We start from the raw sequence: 26,936 nt of genomic DNA on the forward strand, positions 1-26,936 counted from the left end.
AATAGGATCCCAAGGCTGTCCTTACAGTATAATCAAAGTATGAATTTCCAGGAGTTAGAAATTGCAGACCATTTTTATTATGCTTTTATAATAAAGCCAGGTAACATTGAGAGAATTAAAATGGCTTTTTCCTAGCAGATTACTGGGTAAAGATTTTTTCCCCTTGGTTCTATTGTCTTAAGAGACTAGGAGCTGGAAATGGGAATAGGTTCACCAATCCTTTTTCTGAAAACACCTCTATCTCTTACATGATATATATCCCCCTAGATCCTGGGAATATGTTGTAAACTTGTAACAGATGGTGATGAAGCCTCCCATTTTTATACAATACATTTTTTAAGATTCTGCATCTACTATATGTATCTTCCAGGAAAAATGACCTTGAATGAATGAAGTCATAGTTTGAAGGAAAAACACCCCACAGATAGAGTGGAGTAGAAATGATGATTCCATTGGGTTTTGTTTTGTTCCCTTCAGTAAGATGAAATAATTTCAGATGAAAAACAGAATGCTGAAATAGAGGAATCAAAGGTCATCTTTTGAGGTGTGTCTTTTAATTGTTCCTGAAAAACCCGTTAGTGTATTCTGTACTGAACAGAGACGTGTGGAAGGTGGGATATCACTGTCTGCGATTCGGAATGGTATTTGCTTAACTTGGGTAATGTTGGGGGCTTACCAAAAATTGTTCTGGCACAACGTCTACCAGCATGAATGTTAGGAGGGTTCTAACACTGTGAGTGCTGATATTTTATGAATGTTTTATCACTGGCTTGAAAACAAGAAGTTTGCACTTGAATCAACAGTATGTCAGACAGACAAAATATTAAAAAAAAAAAAGAACATTAGTGAGAATTACTAATGTCCCTATTGTAAAAACAAACTGAAGTTAATAAGAAACTTGATCCTCTTAACCGATTAACACAAGTCAAGTTTTAATTGCATGGCTTCTCATACAAATAGAGTGGCACTGCTAACTTGAGTATTGGTTGTGTAGAGGGTGCAGTAATGGGGGGAACTGCTGCACATTCAGTCACCCACCTCTTTTCTCAACAGCTTCAATGCATTGCTTTACAAACCACGGAACTGTGGAATTTTCACGTTCACACACTTTGTGCAGATGAGAGCCAAAAATTTGATCTGCAAAAGAAACAAAGATGAGCTTCATTAAAATCCAAGCTTGCGTTGTTCTTTAATTTGATTCTGTTTCCATATCCACTGCATACTGAAATCTTCATCTTGCATAGGAATTGATTTTTTTTTTTTTTTTTTTTTTTTTATTTCCAAAGTGTCTACGGCAGACATGCGAAGACCACAACTCCCTCCTTTATGGAACAGGATCTTGGCCCCAGAGTGAGAAAACTGACGCTCAGCCATCGATTAGCAGGGATGACTGTAAGTTATAGTCTCTCTGGGCCTTAACTTTGTTGTCTATAAAGGAATGACAAAGAATTAAGAAAATTTCTGCAAAATAATTAATCTTAGTGTTTTGGTATACTGAGTGTTTTCGAAGAAGTTTACCAGTTAATGGTTATAAAAATTACAATGTTATCAGTATATTTAGGATATTTGTTCTGCAACTCAATAGTATTTGAGGAGGCAAGTTCTAGGAGACTTGCTTTGAAGTGAATTACTTAGCATTTCACCTGCCTTGAATGCCCTTCCTCTTCTCTAATCTAACTATCACCTTTCCTTTAGGGTTCAGCTCAGATCACACTTTCTCCACTAACCCCTTCCTATCTCAGTTTTGTGTCATCTGTGACATAGATTCTTTGGAATACCAGATCCTCAGGCTGTTAATAGATGACTCAGGGAAAAGGGCCTGCGAACAAAATGGTTTAGCATCATTAGGTTCTGCAAAGTTAGACAGGTTTAACGTGTATTTATTTTTAGAGCCTGTGATATGCCCATGTGTGCTGTGAATCTCCATGAGGGGTGGAGGATGCATTATCTCCCAAACTTATTTGAGCAACATCCTTTGATTTCAGAGAGCATGTTTCCAGACTAATGTTTACGAGAATACCCACTGTGAAATCCGAGCCTAGCCCTCTTGTTTGGAACATGATTGACGCTACCTTACATTGTGTATTTACATTTATAATAAATGGAATAGACTCTCTCAAAGCAGATTCTGAGTGTCTGAATCATCTATGTTTTCAACAGTGCTTAGCACAGACTCTGGCCTGCAGTATTTACAGATAGATGTTTGTCTTTTATAACTGTGGTAAAACACACATAACATAGAATTGATTATTTCCACCATTTTAAAATGTACCATTCAGTGGCATTAAGTACATTCACAATGTTGTGCAACCCTCACCACCATCAATTTCCAGGTTTTGCTATTGAGATAGTATCTGTTTATTACTGATAATGAAACAAATATTTAATGGGTCCAAGGGCTTCCCATTTCACTCAGAATGAAATCAAAGTCCCTACTGTGACTTATAAGATATTACATTATCTGACCTCCACTAATAAATGGATTTTATTTGGGTCTTCTCTCCCCGTCTTTAAATTTGTAGTAGCCCCACATTGCTGTTTCTCGTGGCTGCCAAGCACTGTTCTGCTGCAGGGACTTTGCATTTTCTTCTTCATGGAACGCCATTGCCTTAGGTCTCAGATCAAATGGTATCTTCTTATTGTAGCCTTTCTTTCCTACCATCCTTTAAAAAAATGGCTCCACTCCATGCCATTCTCTATGCCACTTTCCCAGCCTTACTTTTCTTAGAACACATATCTCCACTTGACATATGAGACTGATACGTTTTCTGCTTAGTTGTTTCCCTTGCTTAGAATGCAAAAGCCAGGAGAGTAGGAGTCATATCTCAACCATTTATTATTGGATCCTGAGTACCTAGACAGTGTTTGGCACATACTAGAAGTTCAATAAACATTTGTAGAATGATGGACTGCAAGACGCCATCTTAACCATCAGTGGAGGTAGTCAATAAATTTTTTAAAGTAAAATTAGATAGAATAATAGATAATGCAGCATAAAATAATGTTCAGTGATATGTATTGTTATAAGGGGATACTCAAAATGGAGTATAGGGAGAATTCAATGAATCATAATTTTCATTTATTTCTTAGGAAAACATAATGGTTTGAATTGCTGACAACCCAGCATGGAGGGAACAATTAAAGCTAAAACACTATTAATAACATACTCCAGGCCAGGCATGGTGACTCACACCTGTAATCCCAGCACTTTGGGAGGCTGAGGTAGGTGGATCACAAGGTCAAGAGATTTAGACCATCTTGGCCAACATGGTGAAACCCTGTCTCTACTAACAATACACAAATTGGCTGGGCATGGTGGCACATTCCTGTAGTCCCAGCTACTCAGGAGGCTGAGGTAGGAGAATTGCTTGAACCCTGGAGGGAGAAGTTGCAGTGAGCTGAGATCGCGCCACTGCACTCCAGCCTGGTGACAGAGTGAGAGTCTGTCTCAAAAAAAAAAAAAAAAAGAAAGAAAGAAAGAAAATACTCCAATGTGGAAATGTGCATTTTTATCCAAGTAATAGAAAGCAGCTCAAAACACATGGACATAATATAGAGAAGTGGGAAATAATAATGGGCATTTGCTTTGAATACTTTGGTCAAGTAACAATGACTTGTTCAAAACACTGTGTAACCACTCTAAGAACGAACGACATAAAATATTATGTAGCAAAAAATAACCCAGTAGATCAGATCAAATGATTTACATTGTCTGGAGATTACAGTCAGGAAGAAGAATTGCTATAAAGTAAAAAAACCATTAATTGATTTTATTACTCAAATCGATTTCACAAATATTATCTTCTATCTTCACAGCAATGAGGTAGGCATATTGAGTTGTAAAAACAGTATCAAGAAATTCGTAATATTATGGGGGCTAATAAAAGTATTCAAAGAATATACAAAAAAAAAGAAAATAGCAGGTGTCATAAAAGGTACTGAATGCTAAGAAAAATGTCCTTTAGTATAAGGGTTTTTGTGTCATTTAGTGTAGATGTAGTATGCAGTGTGTGTATGTTTGTACAACAGAGAGTGGGAGACAGAGAGTGTTAGGAGAAATTGTTTTGTTTTTGTTTTTGACAGGTGGATATAAGAAGATACAGACAAGAGCGTTCCAGGTCTCTTTTATTCATTTAGTTATTTGCAAAAGAACATCTTGAGTGACTACACTCTGTTTAGAGCTAGGAAAGGCACTGGTAATATAGCAACAAAGACTCATTCCCTATTTTCTAAAACTTTGTCCGGTAGAAACAGTATGTAAGTAAACAGGTAAGAACATTTTATCATGAGAAAACTGCTGTAACTGGGGAAACACAGAGGCAGTGTGGGAGAATGTGGTGCGGCACCAGACCGGCCTTGAGTGCTTCCCTTCTCTGAATAACTGAATCCTCAAAGATAAGGAAAGACAAGCAAAAGAGGGAACAAAGAGCATTTTGGGAAATGAAAGGAAATAAACAAATGCTTGAATGATGGGAAGAATGATAGGAAGACTGGGGTGTGCTAAGGAAAACATTCACTCTTAGAGAAATCTTGATGTATCAAGTTATAAAAGAGATGGAGGTTATGTTATAAAGCATCTTAAATTTTGCCAGGTGGGTTAAATTATTTGAGAGTGTGCAGATACCATTTATTTTCTACATATAAGTAATTCCTCTCCCACCTTCTTTCGTGTTTTTAGAAGCCACTCATATGACAGAACCTGAAAATTATCTTTATTGATTTTTACCTGCCCTGCAGCTTTGGGTGATTAGATAACTGTCAATGAAACATCTAGAAAAGTGACTCAGGACCATATAGGAAAAGATTAATTCCCCTGAAGAAAAGAAAGGGATATGTAAGAAGTCTTTTTCCTTTTTTTAAAAATCCATCTTTGAATATCATTTTGCAATGATGTGATACTTGGAGCTATTGCAGCAATCCTGTCACCACAAGACAATGAGTACTAAGAACAGCAGCTAATGTATTAAAAATAAGCAACAAAAACCTGAGACCCTGAAGACATGTCTGAGCTTTTAAACCAACACTAACATACCTTCTCTAGACTTATTTTTATATGAAATAACTCATTTTTAACTAGGTATTCCATTATCTGCAGCCAAAAGCATATGATATGACATTAGGAAGTGATTATGGTTTTTGAGTAAAATGAGCATTAGAATCATACTCTACTTGAGAAGGTTTACTTGGTAGTACTTTGTAGAGAAAAGGGAGGGTGGGGGGTAATATAGTGGGCAAGATGAAGCACAAGGAGATTAGTTAAACGACCAATGTGATTGCCTAGGAAAGATGTTATGAAGACCAGAATCAGGATAAGGGTGTGATAGGTGTAATCGCTGTACACAATCCATCTTGTCTTCTCTGAATTAGATGTATACATTCACCTCCTTTGCCATGGAACCATCTGGTACAACCCACTAGAGTGTGCAGTGTTTATTTTTCCCCATTGCTTTGATATTGGGCTTGGCCAAATGTCTTCTTTGGAATGATGTAATGTGAGTGGAAATGTGTCAGTTCCAGACTGAGGCCTTAAGAAGCATTGCAGATTTCTACTCACCCTCTTGCTTCTCTGCTATTGCCAAAGAAGAGCTTCCTTGGGTAGCTACTGCCCCTTCAGCCTGGGCTCCAGAATAAATACATACGGCAAAGAACTGAGGCAAACCCTTAGTGAAGAGACAAGTCCAGTCAGACCTGCAGCTTAAAGCAGAGCAGTCCAGTCAAGCCTGCACCACAGACGCATGAAAAATAGATGCTCCTTTTCATATGCCACTGAGATTTTATGTTTGTTTGTCACGTAGCAAGAGCTTACTCATATAGGTGGTGATGAGTCCAGGTTTTTGGTGAAATATGATCTAAGCTATGCTGTGAGAATGAAAACAAAGAGGATTGGCAGGACATGGAAACTAAAATTGAAGAGTGAACAAAATAGAAAAAAAGGTCTAAATTTGCTAAGAATGTGGAGTTATGCCTTCAGTTTAATTTCAATCCTCAGGAGGAGTCTGAAAAAAAATTACTTTTACCTTAAAATTTAAGCTATTTATGCCTTACCAAATTTTATGGCATCACTTCTGCACTCTCTCCAGATGAATCCAATTCTATCCAATTCCATTCGGTGACTCTTTAGTGAACACCTACCCTGTGCTCCGTGTTGTAAAGAATGCAAAGATTGCTTTATTCATTCAGTAATGAATTCATGCAGGTTATAGGCCATACACTGTGTGCCAGCCTGAAAATGTAATAATGCACCATCTCCTACAGTTTAGGGGAACAGAATGACTCTCACAAGCAGCTACAACATAATGTGACTAATGCTATTGCAGATATGTGTAAAAATAATAGAGAGGGTTTATTGTTCACTACACTAAGCCAAGCAGAACTCAAAGTACTTCATATATTCTAACATTGAATTCTCACATGCACCCGCAACCCTTTGAGCTTTGATACTATCATCGTCTTCATTTTACAGAAGAGGGAACTAAGGCCCAGAGATATCGAGTTATTTTTAATGGTCACAGAGCACTAGGCTCTTGGGGGAGGGAGAATGGGGACCTGAACTAAGACAATAAACCTGACATGGCAAGAAGGGGTGATTCAGTGGGATTTGGCAAGTGGGTGTAGCAGGTGAGCCGATCCACCAGGTGAAAGTGACTTCCAAGCTCCTTGCTTGAGTGGAGAAGACAGAGACACAGTTACTTGAGGGTCTTGAGAATGGAAATGGAATTTAGACATTAAGAAAAGCATTTCAAATGCAGCAGAATGGTAACGAGAGATAAAGATGAAAAGTGTTCGCTGGATTTGGGCAATTTGAGGATATTAGTGACCTTAAGAAAAATGGTTTCAGTAGAAGAGTGAAACTGAAAGGTAGATAGTTGTCATTAAAGACTTGAAGAGAAGGTGAAGAAATAGAGACAGCAAATAGATTCCTCTTTTAAGAACTTCAGAGGTGAAAAGGCTAGCATATGGGGACTAATTAGTTATAAGAGGAGATGAGACCTGGAGAAGGATTTTGAGTTGTAGTGAATAGGAGAGAATTTCAACTACAGGGTATTTTTTTATTGCCAGGGAGCTGGGTGTACACTGCTGATTATTTTTAGTGGTTATGATGTTGGAAGTGGGGGAGGTACATTACTGCCACTTACTGGGTGGTCCAGGCAAGTGCACCCAGTCCCTCACAAAGGAAAAACTGCCATTGGTGTCTTGGTGAGTAAAGAGACTAGACATCTTGAATTTCACTAGATAGAGGGCAAATGTTTGCTTTCCCCAGTTACCAACAAAGCCAAAACTGTTATTCTCACTTACAGCTCTTGAAACTTGCTGTACTCTCCCAAGAAGGTGGGGCTCTGGAGTACAAGAACATAGCATCCCAGGAGAACTTGGTTACATCAAAGGTCACCATGTGCCCCAAGCTTGACCAAAGCAATGCTCCTTCTACAAAATTTAGCATTTGGATACTGAGAGACTAAGGTGATTGTTTCTAGGGATGTGAACTCTAGGCTGCCTACACTTAAACCCTGGGGGCTGGGACAGCCATTTGGGAAGATGCTTATATGCCACAGATGAGTGGACACAAGAACTAGTTTGCAGGGAGAGGCAAATGGAACAGATTCAACTCAGCTCCTGACTTTCCAGTGCCTACGCCAGGCACTTTGTATCCTTGCCATGGTGCTTGCCATACCCATGTCATGAGCTCCACGAATACCATGAGATCCCCTCCTACCCATGTCAATAGAACTCTTGAGTAAATTTCTGTTTATTGCAAGCAAATACACTTGGCAAAAATATGGATGTAGCATTGGCCAAACGTTTCAAGAAAGGGATTATGATCACAATAGGAACAGGTTTGGCAAAATAGCTCAATGGGATCCACTGCTTACAGATGACACTGGCTAGGAAGAGTATGGTAAATATGAATTGGTTTTGCTGGTCTTGTGTCTATTCTCCTGTCCTCTGGCAAGAACATCCTGAGATTCCCTTGGGGATGGTCCTTTCTCATTTTGCTGCCATTTGTTTTGGGTAGTGATGATTCCACCCCCTCCATCTCCAGTGACAAACATGCATTTTATCTTCTTGGCCACAGTAATTGATTCAGACATGAACATGTGGCCTGAGCGGATCATGTCAAGTAAATCCTGAGACTTTTTCTGATGTTACTGGGAAAGAGGAACCCTCTTTCTATGACAGATGTTAAACTATGAAGATATGAATCTGATCTTCTAGAAGTCATGCTGCCACCTCTGGAAGAGTGGAAAACAGAGCTGAATGATGGAAGACAAATATTTGATAGCATTTTGAACTTCTAAATCCAGTCATGCCTGAAGCTATCCCTGTCCCTTGGACTCTTCAATTAAGTAACTCAGTAAATTTCATTTTGACTTTTACAGTTTGGACAAGTTTCTATCATTTATGGTGGAAAAAATCTTGACTACAACATCAGCCGTTGACAGACAATGACTTAGATAATTGAGAACAGATGATAATGCACATCAGATGGCTTTGCAAAGTCAATAGTGCTATCCAAAGAAAGGAAATCATAGAGATTTAACTACATCGTCATTGTTGATTTTAAGTGCTGTTGTAGGACTGCTCTCCATTTGTAAATCTAATACACCTAGAGTTTCATACACCAAGCAGGACAATTCAATGATAGAAATATATTTGAACCACGGAAACTTCTATCTTAAAATAGTATTAAAAAAAGGGAGGGAGAGAGAAGGCATTCTGTTTTCCAGGCAAGCCTTAATGAACTTTACCCCTAAATGCCCGTGTCTCTTGTCCTGGAACAACATTAAGAATTATTTCTATTCACCTCTTCATTACAAAAAAAAAAAGGAACACTTCCAGAACCCTGAGTTCCTGACTTCCCACCTATATTCCCATCTGTGTGCTCATTGGTAATCCTTTCTTCCTGTCTTAACAACCATAAAAATATGCATATTATTTAGAAAACAGCTCTTGCTAGGGGAGCCAATATTTTTGGAATCTTCTGCAAATGCCTGTGACCTTGGCCCGTGTGATCATTCTACCTTCATCCCACCGTTTCAGCACTTATAACTGGGGTGGCAGGATATACATTGGTTAGAAAAAAAATTCATTTTCTGCAAGTTTTCTTTGAAAGCATCCTTTGGTAAGAAAAATAAATAGACCTTCCACATGACTGCCCTTATAAATCATGCTGTTTATATAATGAATTAGTGTTTAACCAGAGAATGGTGGTTTTTAATCTTTAAGCTCTCAAACTTTTGACCGATTTAGTTAGTTCATCAGCATAACCAGGTTAAGTCTTCCAGACTACAAATTAGTTTCATTCTTCCTCATCACTGCTATATGTTTTTTGACAAATTACGGAAAGAACACCCAGTAATGAGATCTGTGTCAGTTAGATTCCAAATGAATCAAAACTACGAGGATAACTGCTCAATAGAGGCAGTTAAATGTTCAAATAATGTGACGGTGTTATCATCATTTACGCAGGAGACAGTCTCCACAGGCTTTTCAAAAGGATGTGACTCTGCTTTCAGGAGAGAAGGCCGTTGCAGAGATTCTAGTAAACTTTAAAAAGGAAGAACAAAGCACCTAGAAGGACACACGCTTGAGGAATACAGAGGGAAGCAGAAAACAATAATGGCAGCCCGAATGGCTCAGTCACAAAAACAAATCAATTATCCAACTATCATGGTAGTGATGTAAATTGGTTAAGGTTTCTGGCTGCAAGCAACAGAAAAACATAACAACACTGTGGCTGTGTTAAGCAAAGGAAAGTTTATTTGAATGATGTTGAGGGGTGGAAGTAGGAAGGAAGTCAATGAATTTATGAGAGGCTAGAGGACCAGTCTTGGAGATATTTCAAAATCAAGATGCTTAGCAGAGCCACGAAATTGAAAGAAGAAAAAGCGACTGTCTTCTAACTCTGGTAGCCGGGTCAGGGTGCTCATTTCATGGCCACCACCAGCATCAGCATTGTCATAGTAACTTCCAATCATCAATCGCTTTAGATTGGAAGTTTCTCTAGATGATGCTTCGTTGATCAGGATTACGTTATAAAAATAATGGGTGGGGAGAGAAAATACAGCCCTCGTAGTTTCTATAGTAGGTAGCATTCACTTAGAATTTTTCTCCCACAGAAATGCTACACATATGGGCAGATTATTTCTTAGTAATTTGCTATAATGGAGAGGCAGTGAATATTGGAAGACAAAACAGAATTCAAAACATGGGTGATTTCAGCAATTTAATAATTTCATCTTCTGATTTTAAACTATAGATGACATTTGTTTTTCCTTTTGAGAACTGGTATTCAGCCCAAAACTTTTAGATTGCTTATCAAAGCATGCTGTTTCTGTTTCTACCTTTTTTTTTTTTTTAAAGACAGAGTCTTACTCTGTCGCCAGACTGGGGTGCAGTGGTGCAATCTTGGCTCACCGCAACCTCTGACTCCCTGATTCAAGCAATTCTCCTGCCTCGGCCTCCCAAGTAGCTGGGATTACAGGCATGCACCACTATATCCAGCTAAGTTTTGTATTTTTAGTAGAGATGGGGTTTCACCACATTGGCCAGGATGGTCTCGAGCTCCTGACCTCGTGATCCACCTGCCTCAGCCTCCCAAAGTGCTGGATTATAGGCGTAAGCCACCATGCCCAGGCTCTACTCTCACCTTTTATATTTTCTCCAGTTCTGTTCCCACCATCTTTTCTTTTCCTTTAAAATGCTCATGACATGAGCCCCATGTCATGTAACTTTCCTAAAACTTTACTGAGAATATTTGGGTCTCATCAAACCTAACAGATTCTAAAGTCTCTAGTGATAATGACAATATCTACTATGGAGAGACTAGCCTAGGGGGAAGAGGATCTCTCTGAACAAGGATAGCTAAATTGCTGTAGTTTTCAACTGAAGTTGGACATTTGGCTGCAGGGGTAGCATCCTTTGACCAAGGCAGCCCAAAGATGAGTTTCAGGGATGGGACTGATAGAAGACCAGAGTTGTTCCCAGCCCTTTCTATTTTTTCTCTTTATTCCTTTTTCAGGCTTCCAGCAGTCTTCAGTTTTCATAGTTTCACTGTCAATCCTAAACAGTACTTCTGTGAAGTACCCATTGGCCCCTTGTTTTCAGCTCCTAAACTCACGTGCAAATAGATGTCAACCCAATTTTGGTCTGACTAGTGCAACAGGTATTTTGGTGAGTACACCAGCCAGGAAGAAATTTGCATCTTAAAGAGTTATTAACCCACATGGGACAATGCGCATGAAATTCTTCTATATTTGTCTACTAAAGGCAAGAACTTTGTCAATACTTTGTACCTACCTCTCCCACCCTCTGCTAATCTAAAGCAACATCACACACACACGTACGTCAGCACACAGAATCACAATGGCATAGAGAATGGTTTGACTAAGTAAATCCTTTATGCATTTTTGGATTTCTTTATTGAATCTAACCATCTGTGAGTATTTTTCAATGCCTACTGGGGATGGAGTAGTGAGAAGAACACTCTCTGTCTTCATAGAGTCTATATGTAAGTGAGGAAAATAAACATGAAAACACATTAACATATAATATAATGTCAGATGGTGATAAGTGCTATGGAAAAAAATGAAGCAAGGCAGAGAGACAGAGAGCTATTGGTGTTGCCAGGGAAGGCATCTCAGGCAATGGCATCTGAGCAGAGACCAGTGAAGTCACCAACTGAGCCGTGTAAATACAAAGGGAGCAGCAAGTGTATAAAACTGCTGGTGTAAGTCGGGTTCCTTAGAGGAGGAGCAGGAAGGCCTGGGTGGCTGGAGTGGGGTGAACAAGAGGAAGTATGACTGAGGACAAAACATAAAAAGTAGCCTCAGGGTCAAAACATGTAGTAACCTATAGGTCACAATAAGGACACACATTAGATATTAAGAATGAGTTTCTTCTAAGTAATTGGAGATTATGGAGGAGGGGAGTGACATGATATGATTTACATTTATGAATGATCCTTCTCATTGCCGTGTGAAGCCTAGATTTAAGGGGGTTAAGATGAGAAGTAGGAAGGCTAGTCAGGGGGGAAGTGAAATATAGGAAGAGAGGATGGTGCTTGGATAAGAATGATTGCAATGGAAGTAACTAAAAGTGGCTGAATTTAGAATATATTTTAAAGTGGGATCTGCTGATGAAGAGACAGAGTAGAAAGCGGGGGTGACCCCAGGTGGCACATGGCGGTGATATTTCCTGAGACAGAGGACACATGGGACTTGAAGAATCAAGGATTACTCTAGATAAGTCTGAGATGTCTACCAAGCACCTCAAAAGACATGAAATCGATATTTGAATATGCAAGTTTGAAGTTAACTGATGTTTTAAGTCTGGAAAGCATCAACCTCTAGATGGAACTTGAAGCTACATGAATGGTATAATTCAACTCTAATGTTTAATGTCCAATAGTCTGAGAATAAGAATGAAAACAGAAAAGAAGTCCAAGGCCTTAACATAGGGGTAACCTAACATTCTGAAGATGGGGAGAAGAGCAGGATCCACCAAAGGGGCATTTACTGACATGACAGTTTCAGCAGGAAGGAATAAGAAGCCGTAAATAATAACTCTAAAACCACTGCAAGATTTCATGTCCAGCTTCATTTCCTTATTTCTTTTTAACTCCTGGAAGTACGGTGTTCAGCAAAATAGTATCTGGTCTACTAGATACAGCTCACAGTCCAGTTGGAAGATATTAAAATAATGAAATTACACTTTGGGATGAAGAGAAGGTAGGACTAATTGAGAATGATGAAGAAAGGGATAGCTTTGTGGCATTGGTAACAGAGTTGGAAGAGTAAAAATGAGTACAAGTTTACTAAGTAGAGGAAGCTACAAAATGATATTCAAGGTGAACAAAACTTTACATAGTAGGAAAAGATGAATGCTATTTCTTCTACTTGTATTTATATTTATTGCATTCATTATATTACATGCCTTCTGGTTGCCTAATGAGTGCATAAATGAATGTATGAATAGATAAAAAGATAAGAGAAAATTTACAAAAAAAATTTCCTTTGATATTAAAACAGCTTATTATAAAGAATGTTTTTATTTTTTAAGGCAATATACCCTAATATTTCAATATTTTTTTCTTACAGACCACAGTAGTACAAATTAGTCTAATATTTTCTTTCTGGGTTGTAGTCCCAGAAACTGATTTCTATCTAAAGATTATAATATGAGCACTTGAGTATGAAGGAAATGTATTTTCATTCAGTTTGCTTTCATGTATTTTGAATAATTAACATGACTAAATTTTGTTCAGCTGACTGTTGATGTACATTGTGGATTGGTGATATTTTCTGCTTTTCATTTGCCTATCATCATCTCATGAGAATCACAGAAGGGGACAGAAAAGGAAGGGAAGGGTAATACAATTGAAATATGTACCTTCTCCCATATTTGTATGTTCTTTACATACTTTGAATAGAAAACTGTCTATGAAATTCACATGCTCAATTATATAACTTACTATAATTAATCTGAAGTTAAAACTTATCAATTAGGTTGTCACTTACTTGACTAAGTAGAAACTTTACAGGGGGATTAAAACTACTGTGAAATTATTAATTGCATTTATTTGAGTGACAAGTCTAAGGAGAAAATCTGATACACAGAATTTATTCAGGTAATTAAAAATACTAAATGATTCATCTTTAAAGCACAACTTATATAGACTAAAGCTGGAAGTGTCATTCAGTGATTGAGAAGAGTTGAAAGATTGTTTTTGGGTGGGGAAAGTATAGAAATTTTACTCACTCTAGATTAAAGTAAAACCTAGGAAAGAAGACTGCACTTTTCCTAATATCAGCATAGATTTGTTAGAATCCCAGGTGGTACGACTTCAATTTATTTGCATGAATGCATAGTTCAATAAGAAAAGACTCAAATTTAGTTGGAGTAAAACTGCTTAATGATTTCAAATATTACTTTAATATATTAATATAACAGGTTTGAATATCGATAATAGAGTCTCTTTCATTTGGGTCTTAAGGGTGTTCTCAAAGCCACTAACGCTGAGTGTTAGGTACGCACTGAAGTATCTAAGAGGAAAGCACTTTAGGTTAAAAGCACTTTCTCTCTCAGCCTCGGGTTGAAAGCTATTTCAGGATTCTGTTAAAGGCATTCTTTAGTCCTTAGCTTCAGCTTAAAAGTGGCTTTGATGAAAAGTGCTTTGAGGCAGGTAAAGGATTTTTTAATAAACCATATTAAAAGCCAGGGAATCATATGGTTCTGTGGAAGGGCTGGCTAGTTCCATGGAGGTGTGATGTAACCTCTGCTCAGGAATGTCCATTCCCCATGGGCTGTTCTGAGCACTGTGGTCCGCTAGTTATTCCTTGCAAAGAAATTGAAAAACATTTCCAGGAATGTAATTGGAGAGAAGCAGTTATGAGCCCAAATTAGTAGGCCATGATGCATACATTTCCGAAAACATTTTGTCTCATTTGGGCTTGCAGTCAAATACAGTGTGTGTTTCCCATTTTTCAGTTTCTACTGCGGAAAGTGACATTGCAACAACATTTCTAAAACGCCTTATCCTGTCCTAAAGCTGCCCACCAAATTGAATGAATAGGTATCATGTTGTGAGATGCTGCTTTATATATTGCTCATTTTCCAAGTTTGTTGCATGCTTGAGAGTTATGTTTCCAGCTATTGGGACCTCTTACGGAGGGAGAGGACATAGAGAGGGAATGGAGTATCTCAGTTGGATCTGCCTATTGAATTGGCAGAACGATGTTCACCACCACGGATACTTACTTGCAAGAGTTGATATTAGTTGGTAAAAGACAGTCAGGAGAAATTGTGGACTCCTGAGATATGGCAAATGGCACATGTACTCTGGCTAAGTCCCAGGGACTAGGTCTAATTTCTGTTGAGGAAAGAGCCTCAGACACAATAGAAAGAAGCTACATTCTCACTCTGTGAGATTCAATGAGTAAGAGTTGTTGCTTCAGGCCCTAAAAAATTAGGTGCACTATGCAGGCAGGGTGGGGAGAAGAACAGCCTTTTTGTTTCCTTTGGAGACAAAGTGGACTAGAAATTCAGTGGGATCCAGAGGGATGGAGCACATTCTGGCACATGGAAGGTTTTGCAGGCTTAGGAGCCCTGGCGAGTACCTGGGCAGGGCAGCAGGTAACTCTCAGAAGGTGCTGGCTACACAGCCGAGGTGAGGTGCCTTCTTCAGGCAGCTTGTGGGTAGTAAGGGTATAAAAGAGAAGGAAATGAGAGAGAAGAACACGATGGGGCAAAAGACAGTATTCATCAAATTGTGTAACACATTTCAGGAATTCCCTTGAGTAGCTGAGGAAGCAGAGAAAGGCTGTGTTGTGATTACACAGGAGGGAGCCATGACTTGGGACGTTTGTGCCATAAGGTCAGTGTTACCCATTCATACCCACAGCTGCAGGGGCCTTGGTCATTTCAATTACACAGGAAATAACTCAAAGTAGATAACAAGTACCAATTCCATAATATAGCCTTCTAGTGTGTCTTCTAGTGGAGCCAAGTTTTGGGGGTATGGAGCTGATTTTCTTGAGGCAGAATATTTCCTTCCAAGCAGGCTGGAATGTCTAATTTTGAAGGACGGAATCAAAACTTATACATCTTTGTAGGCCCAGTGCCCAGCCTATGGCTTGCCACATGCTAGGTCCTCAATACGTGTTTGCAAAATAAAAACAAATAACAAATATTAAATGAATAACAAAATTGCCCATAAAGTAGAACACAAACTCCTAAGCCTGGGATTGTGCAAAACACTTGCCACAGACACTTCCTCTCATTGAACTCTTTACATTTCATCTAAGGCACTGTTCCTCAGGCTTTCCTACGATTGTGTACCTCAGATGTCTCACCCATTTTTACACAAGTCCAAGGCTCTAATTCAAGGCTCAGTTTAAAGACTATAAAATGATAAGAGCATTAATCTTTCCCACACTTTTCCATGTGTAATTTCTCCAAATTTGTGACATAAATACCCCTTAAAGCATTTGACATCTGATATATTACACCATAGTTTTTGTGCATTTATCTTCCTTACTCACTTTCTGGGGACCTTGCTTTATGTAACTTTGTATCCTCTCAGAATACAGTGGCTCAGAGAATACAAGTCAGTAGGCAATATGAATAACCATCACACCTGTAGCATAAAGAAATGCAAGCATAGCTTTTCACCCTCATCATTGGATAATGCCTGAAAAAGTTATAATCACAGTCTAGGCACATAGAGCGTTCAAAATGCTAACTGTATTTTAATGCAATGTCATAAAAAATCCCATCATATATTATCTGTTTTGCAATTTTCAGAATGTGTTCTCTGCAGTCAGGTGAAGGACTGGTATGCAATACTAAGTACAATTGAGAGTAGAGTATAACCATTAATAGCTATTGTTTGCCACGCTACTTGCTTTTTATAAAACATTACCAGTCCTGAGAAGTATTAGCTGGAGAGTGTGAAGAAAGAAAATTTCATCATCTTGCCCAAATTCACAAAACAAGTAAGTAGCGAGCCAAATCTACTTTAAAATTTGGTAATCTTTATGGTTCTGCAATACTCTGTTTTCCTGAATAAGTAAAATACTTACAGTTCTTTTAAATAACCCAGGAAGAGTCTTGGTTGCCCTGTCTTTCACTACAACCTATGACTTCCCATCATATACACCCAAGCACAAAAAGGAAAATATTTTTTTCATATATTTAATTATTTCAAGTGTGCTTTATACACTCAAACATTATATAAAACTAATACAGTTATTGTGCTGTAGTATCTCTTTCTCCCAAGAGTGAACTACATGTTTTCTTAGATATTCTTTGCGTCTAGGATTCTAGGCTAGTCATAATGGGGGCAAAAGGCTGGGCCAAAAGACTAACCCTTCCCCAGCAGAGTCTTCCTAGACCACTCCTAACATGCAGATAGTATGCCAAGCTGGTTAGCGCAGACTGCCTCTAGTAGATCTCTGATCGATGTCCATGGTCCTGGTCAGCAAATGAAACTGAAACTCAACATACACATTCAAGGCAGCTTCTCAGAGAGTTGCATCTGGGAGGCCAGAAAGAATCCATACACAGGGCGGTGCACAGTGGCTCACGCCTGTAATCCCAGCACTTTGGGAAGCTGACGTGCGCAGATCACTTGAGGTCAAGAGTTCGAGACCAGCCTGGCCAACATGGTGAAACCCCATCTCTACTAAAAATACAAAAATTAACCAGGCGTGGTGGTGGGTGCCTATAGTCCCAGTTATCCAGGAGACTGAGGCAGGAGAATTGCTTGAACCTGGGAGACGGAGGTTGCAGTGAGCCGAGATCGTGCCATTGCACTCCAGCCTGGGCAACAACAATGAAACTCCATCTCAAAACAAAACAACAACAACAACAAACAATCCACACTCAGAAACTTCCTCTAGGCTCTGGGTAGTATTCATGCTGTAATAACTGATTGTAGGAACAGATGGCTTTGGGTTATCACAGGGAAGTGCTTTCCACTAAGACTTGATCCCAAAGTCTTTTCTTTTTTTTTTTTTTTTTTTTTTTTTTTTTGAGATACAGTTTTACTCTTATCACCTAGGCTGAAGTGCAATGGTGCAATCTTGGCTCACTGCAACCTCTGCCTCCCAGGTTCAAGTGATTCTCCTGCCTCAGCCTCCTGAGTAGCTGGGATTATAGCCACCTGCCACCACACTCAGCTAATTTTTGTTTTTTTTAGTGGAGATGGGGTTTCACCGTGTTGGCTAGGCTGGTCTCAAACCCCTGACCTCAGGTGATCCACTCGTCTCGGCCTCCGAAAGTGCTGGGATTATTGGTGTGAGCCACCGCGCCCGGCCGAACCCAAAGTCTTTTACTATCATTCCTAGAATTCCTCAAATTCTCATGTCTTGTGTCCCCAAACATTCTCCAGTGGACTATTTACTCTCTACCTTCTGTCCTGGATGAAGTAAGGCTGTGGTGCCAACTTTACCCACTATTCGCCTCCTGCCCAGTCAATACCTTTGAGGCCACAGCTCCCTGGCAAAAGCTTCTGCTTCCCATCCTGTCCTTCATGCTGTAGTAGAGACACCTAGGCAGAGGCCTCGCCTGTGGAAAACTCTAGTCAGCTGCTACACTGTGTAGTCACATTTGGAATATATATATTCCTATACTGCATAGCCACCTTTGGAATCCTTTCTCCATATCACTGTGGCATCTCAAGTTGAACTTAACCTCACATGTAGATCTTGTTGTCTCTCTTCATGTGTTTAGTAGTATATTTCTAACCAATGCTATTTGTCTTCAAGATTATTCACTCATACTACAAATATATGATCTTTCTGACTAAAGAGACATGCATGCAAGTGTGTACATGAATATAGGAAACTGATGCTAGAGAATCGGAGGTATCTGCCATCATTTGGAATTCTGTTTTTAACGACATGAGGATCTAACCTCGCTTTTCTTTCTAAAATGTTTATGATATCTTCTTCAACTGGTAATTATGTGAACAGATTTATAACTAAAGCAGGTTCTCACTTCCTCTTTTGAGATTATTTCTTAAAAGGCATTGAATGAGGTCCAGTCAAATTCTTTATATAATATCAAATGGTCTCCTATGCCAATTACTTTTTTAAGATGCAAACATTGTAACATGCTCATTGTAACGTTGTAAAGACCTCAATGCATTTAAAATGTGAAGTCACAAAAGATGTCAACATCGTATTTCACTGTTCAGGAAATGAATGAATGTATGAGGCGGTACAAATTATGAGGGAGTCCAAGGAAGCAATGGCTTTTCTGAAATTTAGAGTATTTGGAATCTCACCATATTAAGATATCCTCAAGATATCATTTTTATACCATCAGCTTATTTCTCAGCCTCTTGTTATGTGAAAGATTCCTTCACTGTGAGGTTAACCGAGGCCAGGCCTCTTCCAGCTCCATCTTTTCCTTCCTCCGATGAATCTGAGTTCCAAGTTCAAAGGGACATGTTAGGAGTGTTATATTCAAGTTAATGACCTTCGCATACGTTTAACTTGGATGACATCTCTTCTAAAATCTCCCTCCTGTCTCATATGGATAGATTTTTAAAAGTCATTACAAAATTGGAGCTGAACAATTGTTGAAAGAGAATGAAATTTCTCTCTTTTGCTCTACATATCTAAAGGAATTATATCTTGTGAAAATGTCAATCTTTGTAGCAGTTTCTTAGATGGCTATCTGCATAAGCTGTCTATCACAACAAAAGCATGATTCAATGGCTGTATGCTTCATGAAGGCAACTTGAGTTCGGCAATTTTAAGATGTGGTCCAGGTATACACATTATAATTTTGGGCAAAATCTGAGCAGTAAATATGTAACACATTTTCTTGTAAACATTGACCAGGATATTTGTGGCTTATTTTGTTTTAAAGTCAGAGCATCCCTCATAATTTGATTTTCTTACATCTGAACATACATATCACTATTCACTAATGTTACTGTCAAATGTACCTGAATCTTTTATTCCACAAATTGTAATTAACATAAGGTAAATATTTGCTATATATAGGGGGACATACTAGCTAGGCACGATGATTCAGTTTTTTTAAAATGAATATATGAAATGAGTACATACTATATGGCCTTATATTTTGTCAACAAATCTCATCTTAATGCCTTACTGTAGATTGATCTTTATCAAACTTTATATAGCTTTTAATCAGTTAGCTATATAAAGTTCTTCTAATATTTCCTGACGGAATATCAAAGGTAAAATACTAAGAGACATTTGAAAACAGAAAGGAGCTAGGTCACAATACTGCATAGTGAGGACACCTAACTCTTAGAAAGATACTAAGTTGAAGAAGAGCTGTATTATAAACAGATATTTCTTTTTTATAAACTTCTTTACATTTCCCTTAATTCTTTTCTTTACTGTGCTTTTTTCCTTAAGCTACTATTAAATGGTGAAAGTAAGTTTTCATAAAGCCTGCTTCATATAAGTATTGCTGATTTAAGGAGGGGGAGAAAAGTTTTTTTATGTCTCTTTTGTATTCTTTTTCTCCCTGTGACAAGAAAGTATTCAGAACATCTTTTTAAATAATGAAAATAATAATAACTGTTCCTAGGAGAATAAGAAAGCAAAGGAGAGGCTTTGTTTGACTTATCTGTGATAAGGCACTTTGGAGCTTTGGTTTTTATGAGTTGAAGAAAGAGATGTACACAACACTCTAACCCTTCTATTATGACAGTTTATACTTCCTACACAGCTTACTTAACTTAAATGCCTAGGAAATAGACACAATTATCACCTTATGGAATGCTACTTAACTTTAAATGTTCCCTGTAGAATAGAAACCCACTTCATCAAAATTTATCTCAGTTTCTCAGGAATTATTTCTCCTCTAGGCTCCTGAATATTCCTGAGCACTTTTAAAATTTAACTCAAGGTTGCTTAGAAGTAACTACAGTACAAAAGGAAAGAAAAAATTCCCACACTACTGAAGGCTGTTCACAAGTGTTTCTATGAAAGAGCTGTGTCCTATGCCCATGTACTCTTTAATCATTCACTCTTTCAGCTGTTATCAATTTAAAACCAATGAAACTCCCACACTGAGTCCATTTGAGCAGTCAATTTTAATATCTCGAGGCATCTGTAGTTATTCTGAATTGGCTGCAAAAGCAGAACTAACAAGTTAAGCTCTAACCATAAGTCGACATCAGGCTGGTAAACCATACATCAAACACAGACAGTTAGTCAATACTCCAGTATGAAAAACCAACTAGCATTTTTAAGAAGAGCAATATATTCATAATATGTTTGGCAGTCTGGTTTGCATTTCTTCCACGATGGCTGTGCATTTAACTTTTTAGTCAACAGGGTGGTTCTCAAGCTGGCAAAAAAAGCAAATTTGAGGGAAAACTGGTCAGTCTTCCGATCTGTGGGTAATATTTTTTAATGAGAATAAAAGGGATGGGGGAATGAGCCTTTTGTGAATAAGAATCTAGAAAGTGTCTTAAATGGCTGCGTTTTATAAGAAAACTCTTTCCACCATATGTTCTGGATCTTTGAGCACAGTGCCTACTTCAAATATTATGGCATTGTCAGACCATGTGTCTCAATTTTGTGTTTGAAAAATCTGGTTGCTAGAAATACCTCTTTCCCTCCCAGAAATGACTCTGTGACAGGGTTGTTGCCTCCCATTGAGAGAAGAAGACAATGAAGAAGGAGTATTCAAACAAGATCAAGGCAGTCATCACTTCAATCAAATTGTTTCCAAATTTTGGGGGGTGGGAGCTCTGGGTGAAGGGGAATGAAGGGTGTTTATGACATATAGCTGCCTATTCCCAGAACTCTTTTATGGACTTTTATTTTATCTTCAAAAAGAAAAGACATATTAAAAGGAAATATCTAAGGAGGAGCAATGCTACATAAAGTTTATGTTTTCAGATCTGTTGCCCCAGAAAAGGCTTTGATGAAACACACTTACAGCAATATAGTCAATTTCAAAGAAAAACTGGGAGATATACCTCTCCCTGTTGCAATTTCACTAATACTGACAGACCACCAATTATGACTATCCAAATTCTGATATGGCCTCTTGTCTCCCTCCCACAGAAAAGAATAGAAAATGCAGGAATAGCACTTTTACAACATGGAGTTAGTTTTCCTGATGACTCAGTTTTACAGAGGCCAAGTTAATTTTTGTTATCACTAATCAGGTGGCATAACAAGTCCAAAGGGAGATGCTTTTAATATTGGACAAAATTTGGGCCCCTGAAATCAAATAATGCAAGTTTTTTTTTTGAATCTTGGAAATTTATGAAATGTTGTTGATTTATAATAGACATGAATTTGGAGAAAAAAGATTTGTAGGCCAAACTGTCAGTGATGCTAAAGGAAATAAAAGAGCACTCTCTTAATCTTAGGATATGTCAAAATGAATTGTGGATATTAATATTTCCTTTGCTCGTAGCAGTCTAACACATCTGCTGAATGGGGTCCCTAATGAGGGTATTCGAGTTGTGAGAGCTCTGACATGTACTATCTTTAGGAACACCCTCAACGTACACACCATGTGAACTCTTAAATCCCATTCATATCTTAAGTGAGGAAGAAGTGAGACCTCTTTTCTTGAATACCATGGAAAGTTCAATTTGTCTCACTATATAAGAAGCATGCATTCATGCATTTGCTCAAATAATCAGTCTCCAGGTCAGGATGAAACTCTGCTTTCTTCTCCCTCAATTATCCACCTTGCCACACAACGAAATCACCATGTAGTACTTAGTGTGAGCAGTAGAATTATACAAATGACAGAGGCGACAGCAGCATCAGGCACTGACTTTGGATACTGCTCGTAGGTCTATGGAGGCCCTGAAAAGCTAACAAGAACCAAGTTGAAGAATCTTCCACTGCTTGTGAAGCTGGCTTTAGGAGTCAGGAGGGAACTATGCCATACGAGAACACCTGCTGGAGAACAGCAGGGTATCAATAATAAATGCTAACCTTTAAAAAGGGGATTCTTTTGAATACTGACAAGGGCCCTGCATCTTTTTCTTCTCATCAGGTGGTTTCACAGAGGAAAGATTTAGGATGTGATTAGAGGATTGAAACAGTCATGGGCCATCTCTCCAGAGGGCAGCAGACTTCTGACACAAGGAGGAAATACCACCTTAGCCTGACTTTTGGTGGTCTCCAACTAGTTGAGGATATGCTTTCGAGAGCACATCAACTTTGGTGCAATGCTGGGGTGCAAAGGGAGGTTTTGTATCTGTTTTACAATTTAGACACACACACAAGATTTGAGTTAGAGCACGGAGTATGCTTAAAACATGGCATAGAGTCATAAGATGAAACAAAGCCTGCCTCCACTTGTTACTGCTTCCTTTTTGGTGTGTATGATCTACTTCTTCCTGTTTTATGGAAACTTGTCAGTCCTCAAACTGGAAGGTTCAAATACATATTTCAAACCGGCACCAGATTCATGTAACCCTATAGGGCATGCCAGAATTCTGGGCAATCTTTTAAGGATACATAGTCCACAGAATGAATAAAACCAGCATCTGCTGCCAGGGCAAAATTTAGTATGGGTTTTAGGGGTCATTGGCTAAAAACAAAATGCCATTACACTGGCTTTGAGTCAATTGGGTTTTATTCATTTTATACTCCCAGCATTACGCATAAATATTACTAGGCATTGGGTCAGTTTCATGGCTAAAGCCTGGTATTATCTGGCATTTTCCTTTACTTGATAAAAGGGAAACATCTCGAGGACTTGACCTAATGTGAAATAAATGTAATTTAAAGGAAGAAAAAGGAGAATTATTATCATTGTTGTTTGCTAATACATAAAGTATAGTGAGTTACATACCAGAAATTTACTGGTAAAACCATTTTGTAGATTTAAAAAATCAAGTGTATGTAAGTCACCATCTCAAATATTACATTCTCACTAACATCTGTATAAAAAGATCTGTCCCCATAAGAACATAAATTCTTCAACCACAGGGAAACCAATTTATCATTCTGGCTCATTCTTTTCCCCCTTACCTAATTTGCTCCCATTTCTGGACCTCATTTTCTCTAGTTTGCTCCAAAGCTATTCTGCTTTTAACATCTCACAAGACCTGGATTGTTTCCTACGTGCATAACAGGCTTTTAAAATACATGGGTTTAACCTGCTACCCAGGTGCACCCTTTTTGCAACATTTCTCCATCTCTCATGGTGACCTGCATCTTATTATTGAACAAAAGCTAACTATGTGGTACTGTATTACCAACACATTTGCTCCCAAGAGCCTTTAAATAACAGAACTGCCTGAGAACTATAAATGCAAAGGAACCAGGAAGCTTGTAGGCCAAGATAAAGAAGATTAAGGTTGGCTATTAATTTTGGCTAATATTAAATCATGACACAGCTCACATGTAAAGATCACAGTTCAATTTTGAGCCATAAAGAAGACTTTTAAAAAAGAAGATTTATAAGATATTTTTAAGCACATTAGTGCATATTGTGGAAGTTGTGAGAGTATTTCAGGCCCAAGCAATGATAGACCCATGCCCTAGTATATAAATTCAAGTATAATTATTCTCAGACGAACACTGATAAAGTGGCAAAGTTGGAGCATGTCTCTACCCAAAGCTATATTACAGTGTTGCTCATATACATTTTGCTTAAATTAACAGTGTGACAATTATGTTACTCTGTCATATATCCGTTCTAACAAATTACTTAAAAAACACTTTTCTCTTAACTCAATGATTTTGCTATTCATAAACATGACTGTTAAGTCCAGGGCTGATAGCTTGTATTTGCAATTTGAATGGCAAATCTTTTTTTCTCAACATAATTGACATATTTTTAAAAGAACTATAATTTTTCAAAGACATTGTTTTCTTTTATGGCAGACACCTTAAACAATCAGTTATGTCTGTGTGAGTAATTACTTAAATGCCCTAGCAGTTGCATGGCACTATGTAAGTAAGTGTAGTTAGCAAAGAAAAATGAACTCATGCCCATTTATGTCTAAAGAACATCATGATTAAAATTACCAAAAAGAGAAATATAAGCCAAGCCCAAGTTATCAGTGTACGTTTCTTGAAGTAAGTGAATTACTGCTGCCTTTCCTAGATGCTTGCCTCGAATGATTTATCAAGCTTTAAACAAATACTTAACAGAATGGTTTCCTAGGGCCGTCTTGGTCATAGTTTACTCTGTGCACCTTAATAAGGAAGAAGAAAAAGGAGAAAGAAAAGAAAGATAAAAATAAGAAAGGCAAGATGAAATTAAGGAAAGAAGAAAGGAAGAAACAAGAAAGGAAGAAACAAAAAAGGAAGGGAGAAAACAGTTGTGGGATGGCCAAGAAAAGCTGAGCACCATTTTCCCATTTATCGTTTCATTTAAACTTTCAGTGTAAATTTTGTAAAGAAGAAAGCCAATAACCAGATATTAAGTTAATAGCTGGTAAATCACAGAATCCAGCTTCAAGCCTGGCTTGGTCAAATTCCAAAGCTCCTATACTTTCAAATAATCTGAGATATTTTCTCCTCATTTTTCTTAATTGTAAAATAGAGTTGAAAAATTGACTATCAACAATAAGATTGGTTCCATTTACCAAGAGAATATAAAGCATTCTGTATCCTTTGAAAATATGTGGTATTTGAGGTATGGGATAAGGGTGGGATGCACTGGCAGACCACCCTAAGGCAAAACCATGTCATTGTCCAGGTCTACCCATGAATTCAGAACTCTAGCCAGTCTCTATAGAGACTCATTCTTTAATAAGAGTGGACAACCATTGCCCATCAGATATTTGGGCAAAGTCACTAATTTGATGTAAATAGAATGAATCAAATAAAGGAAAGAAAAGGACCTTGGATGAAATCGATCATTTAAAGACCAGAAGAGAACAATTTAAAATAAAAAATAAACACAAAACTCCAAAACAAAAACAAATTCTAATCTATGTCCTCAGATAGCTTTTAAAAAAAATCTACTTTTCCTACTTATTTAATTATCAAATATTTATTGAGTTATATGTGCCATCCTCACTATTGTATAGGAGTAGAATGGTCAACACAGTTTTTGCTTTCATGGTATGTGAGAAATGAGATATGCAAAAAAAGAAGAATAGGAAACAAATCTAGAACATTGAAAACATTAAAATAATGTAATTATTTTATGTAATTATATAATTATGTAAATAATGTAAATTAAAATAATGTAAATATTGGGGAACAAAACTGAGAATTCTTTCAAAATTTGAGAAAAGATAACACTGAATAAAACCATCAATTCAGATGATCTAATGATCACATAAAAAATATCTCAGAATAGGAAACAGAGAAAACAGGTGGGAGGAATGTATCAATGTAATAACAAAAATTTAAAAAAAAAATCCACCACTGAAAAAAGAATCATAATTCTTAAAATTAAGGGCCAAGCAGAATAAAATTTAAAAATGCTGTCTATACATTATCTGGATTCCAGAATCTCAAAATAAAGACCAAAACCCCCCAAAGATTTTGAGAGAGAGAAATTTGAAGTAACAATGATACAAGTGAAACAATTTTAAGAGGGGACTCTGCAACTCAGTGTTGGACAATGGAATTTTATACCCAACTAAGCTACTGATTGAGTGTGTAGGCATACTGAAGGTATTTTTTAGACAGTTGAGGACTCCAAATGGGTTGAGGATTCCAACTTCTAAATGGGTTCACAGAAACTGTTACAGAGTAATAGAAGGGAAGGCAAGGGATCCAGAAGACAGTGGATCCAACACAGAGGAGCAATGGAAGGAAATCACAGGGCAATCAGCTGGAGAGCAACCAGTGCAAATTAGAGAAAGAGGCTGAAAGGACTTTAGAAGAAGATATTCAGGGAAAAAAGCAAGCAGTGGCAGACTAGAATACACAGACAGTTTGAGACAATAAAAGCACATAATGACATAAAGGCCCAAAAAGCAAAAAAAAAAAAAAAAAAAGAAACTCTGGGTAGGGGAAGAAATCTGTGCAGGAAATTCAAAATGGAAAAATGAATCAAACTAAAAGCATGATTATAAGCAAATGATAGAGCATAAGGTTTGAAAGCAAGAACAGTATAACTGGAGTGGCCCATAATTCACAGCATGCAACCCATGGATATGTTCATCCAATCTGGCATATAACTTGGCCAAAGATTTGATAGTACTTACATGACTAAAATAAAGCTGATTATTGTTTTATTTTCACCATTTAGTTCAAAAATATGAAAAAAACCATGGAGGTAACGTGAAACAGCATAAAACTGTTACTATATCCCTCGAATGTAAAAGATAGGAGAGTTTTTTTTCACAATAATCAGGGGCCTTACCCCTTGAGGGTCATAGGAGTCATGATATTATAAGTACAGGAAAGGAAGTCTATGTGGTGCTGCAGTAAACAACATTATGCAAGCATAAGAGTATGAATGTTTATTAATTGATTGATTTTTTTTTTTTTTTTTTTTTT

General features: G+C 37.7%; 1 protein-coding gene across 1 annotated transcript in view; it reads right to left on the reverse strand.

Annotated features, from left to right (window-relative positions):
• The window catches only part of ARHGAP15 (Rho GTPase activating protein 15), a 642,246-nt gene that overhangs the window by 235,450 nt on the left and 379,860 nt on the right, over nt 1–26,936 (reverse strand). Inside the window, exon 10 of the mRNA XM_011988707.1 lies at nt 1,039–1,137. Coding sequence (XP_011844097.1) covers nt 1,039–1,137 — 99 coding nt within the window. The remainder of the gene's footprint in view (nt 1–1,038; nt 1,138–26,936) is intronic.

The sequence above is a fragment of the Mandrillus leucophaeus genome, unplaced genomic scaffold, assembly GCF_000951045.1.
Source record: "Mandrillus leucophaeus isolate KB7577 unplaced genomic scaffold, Mleu.le_1.0 Scaffold336, whole genome shotgun sequence".
Taxonomy (NCBI): domain Eukaryota; kingdom Metazoa; phylum Chordata; class Mammalia; order Primates; family Cercopithecidae; genus Mandrillus; species Mandrillus leucophaeus.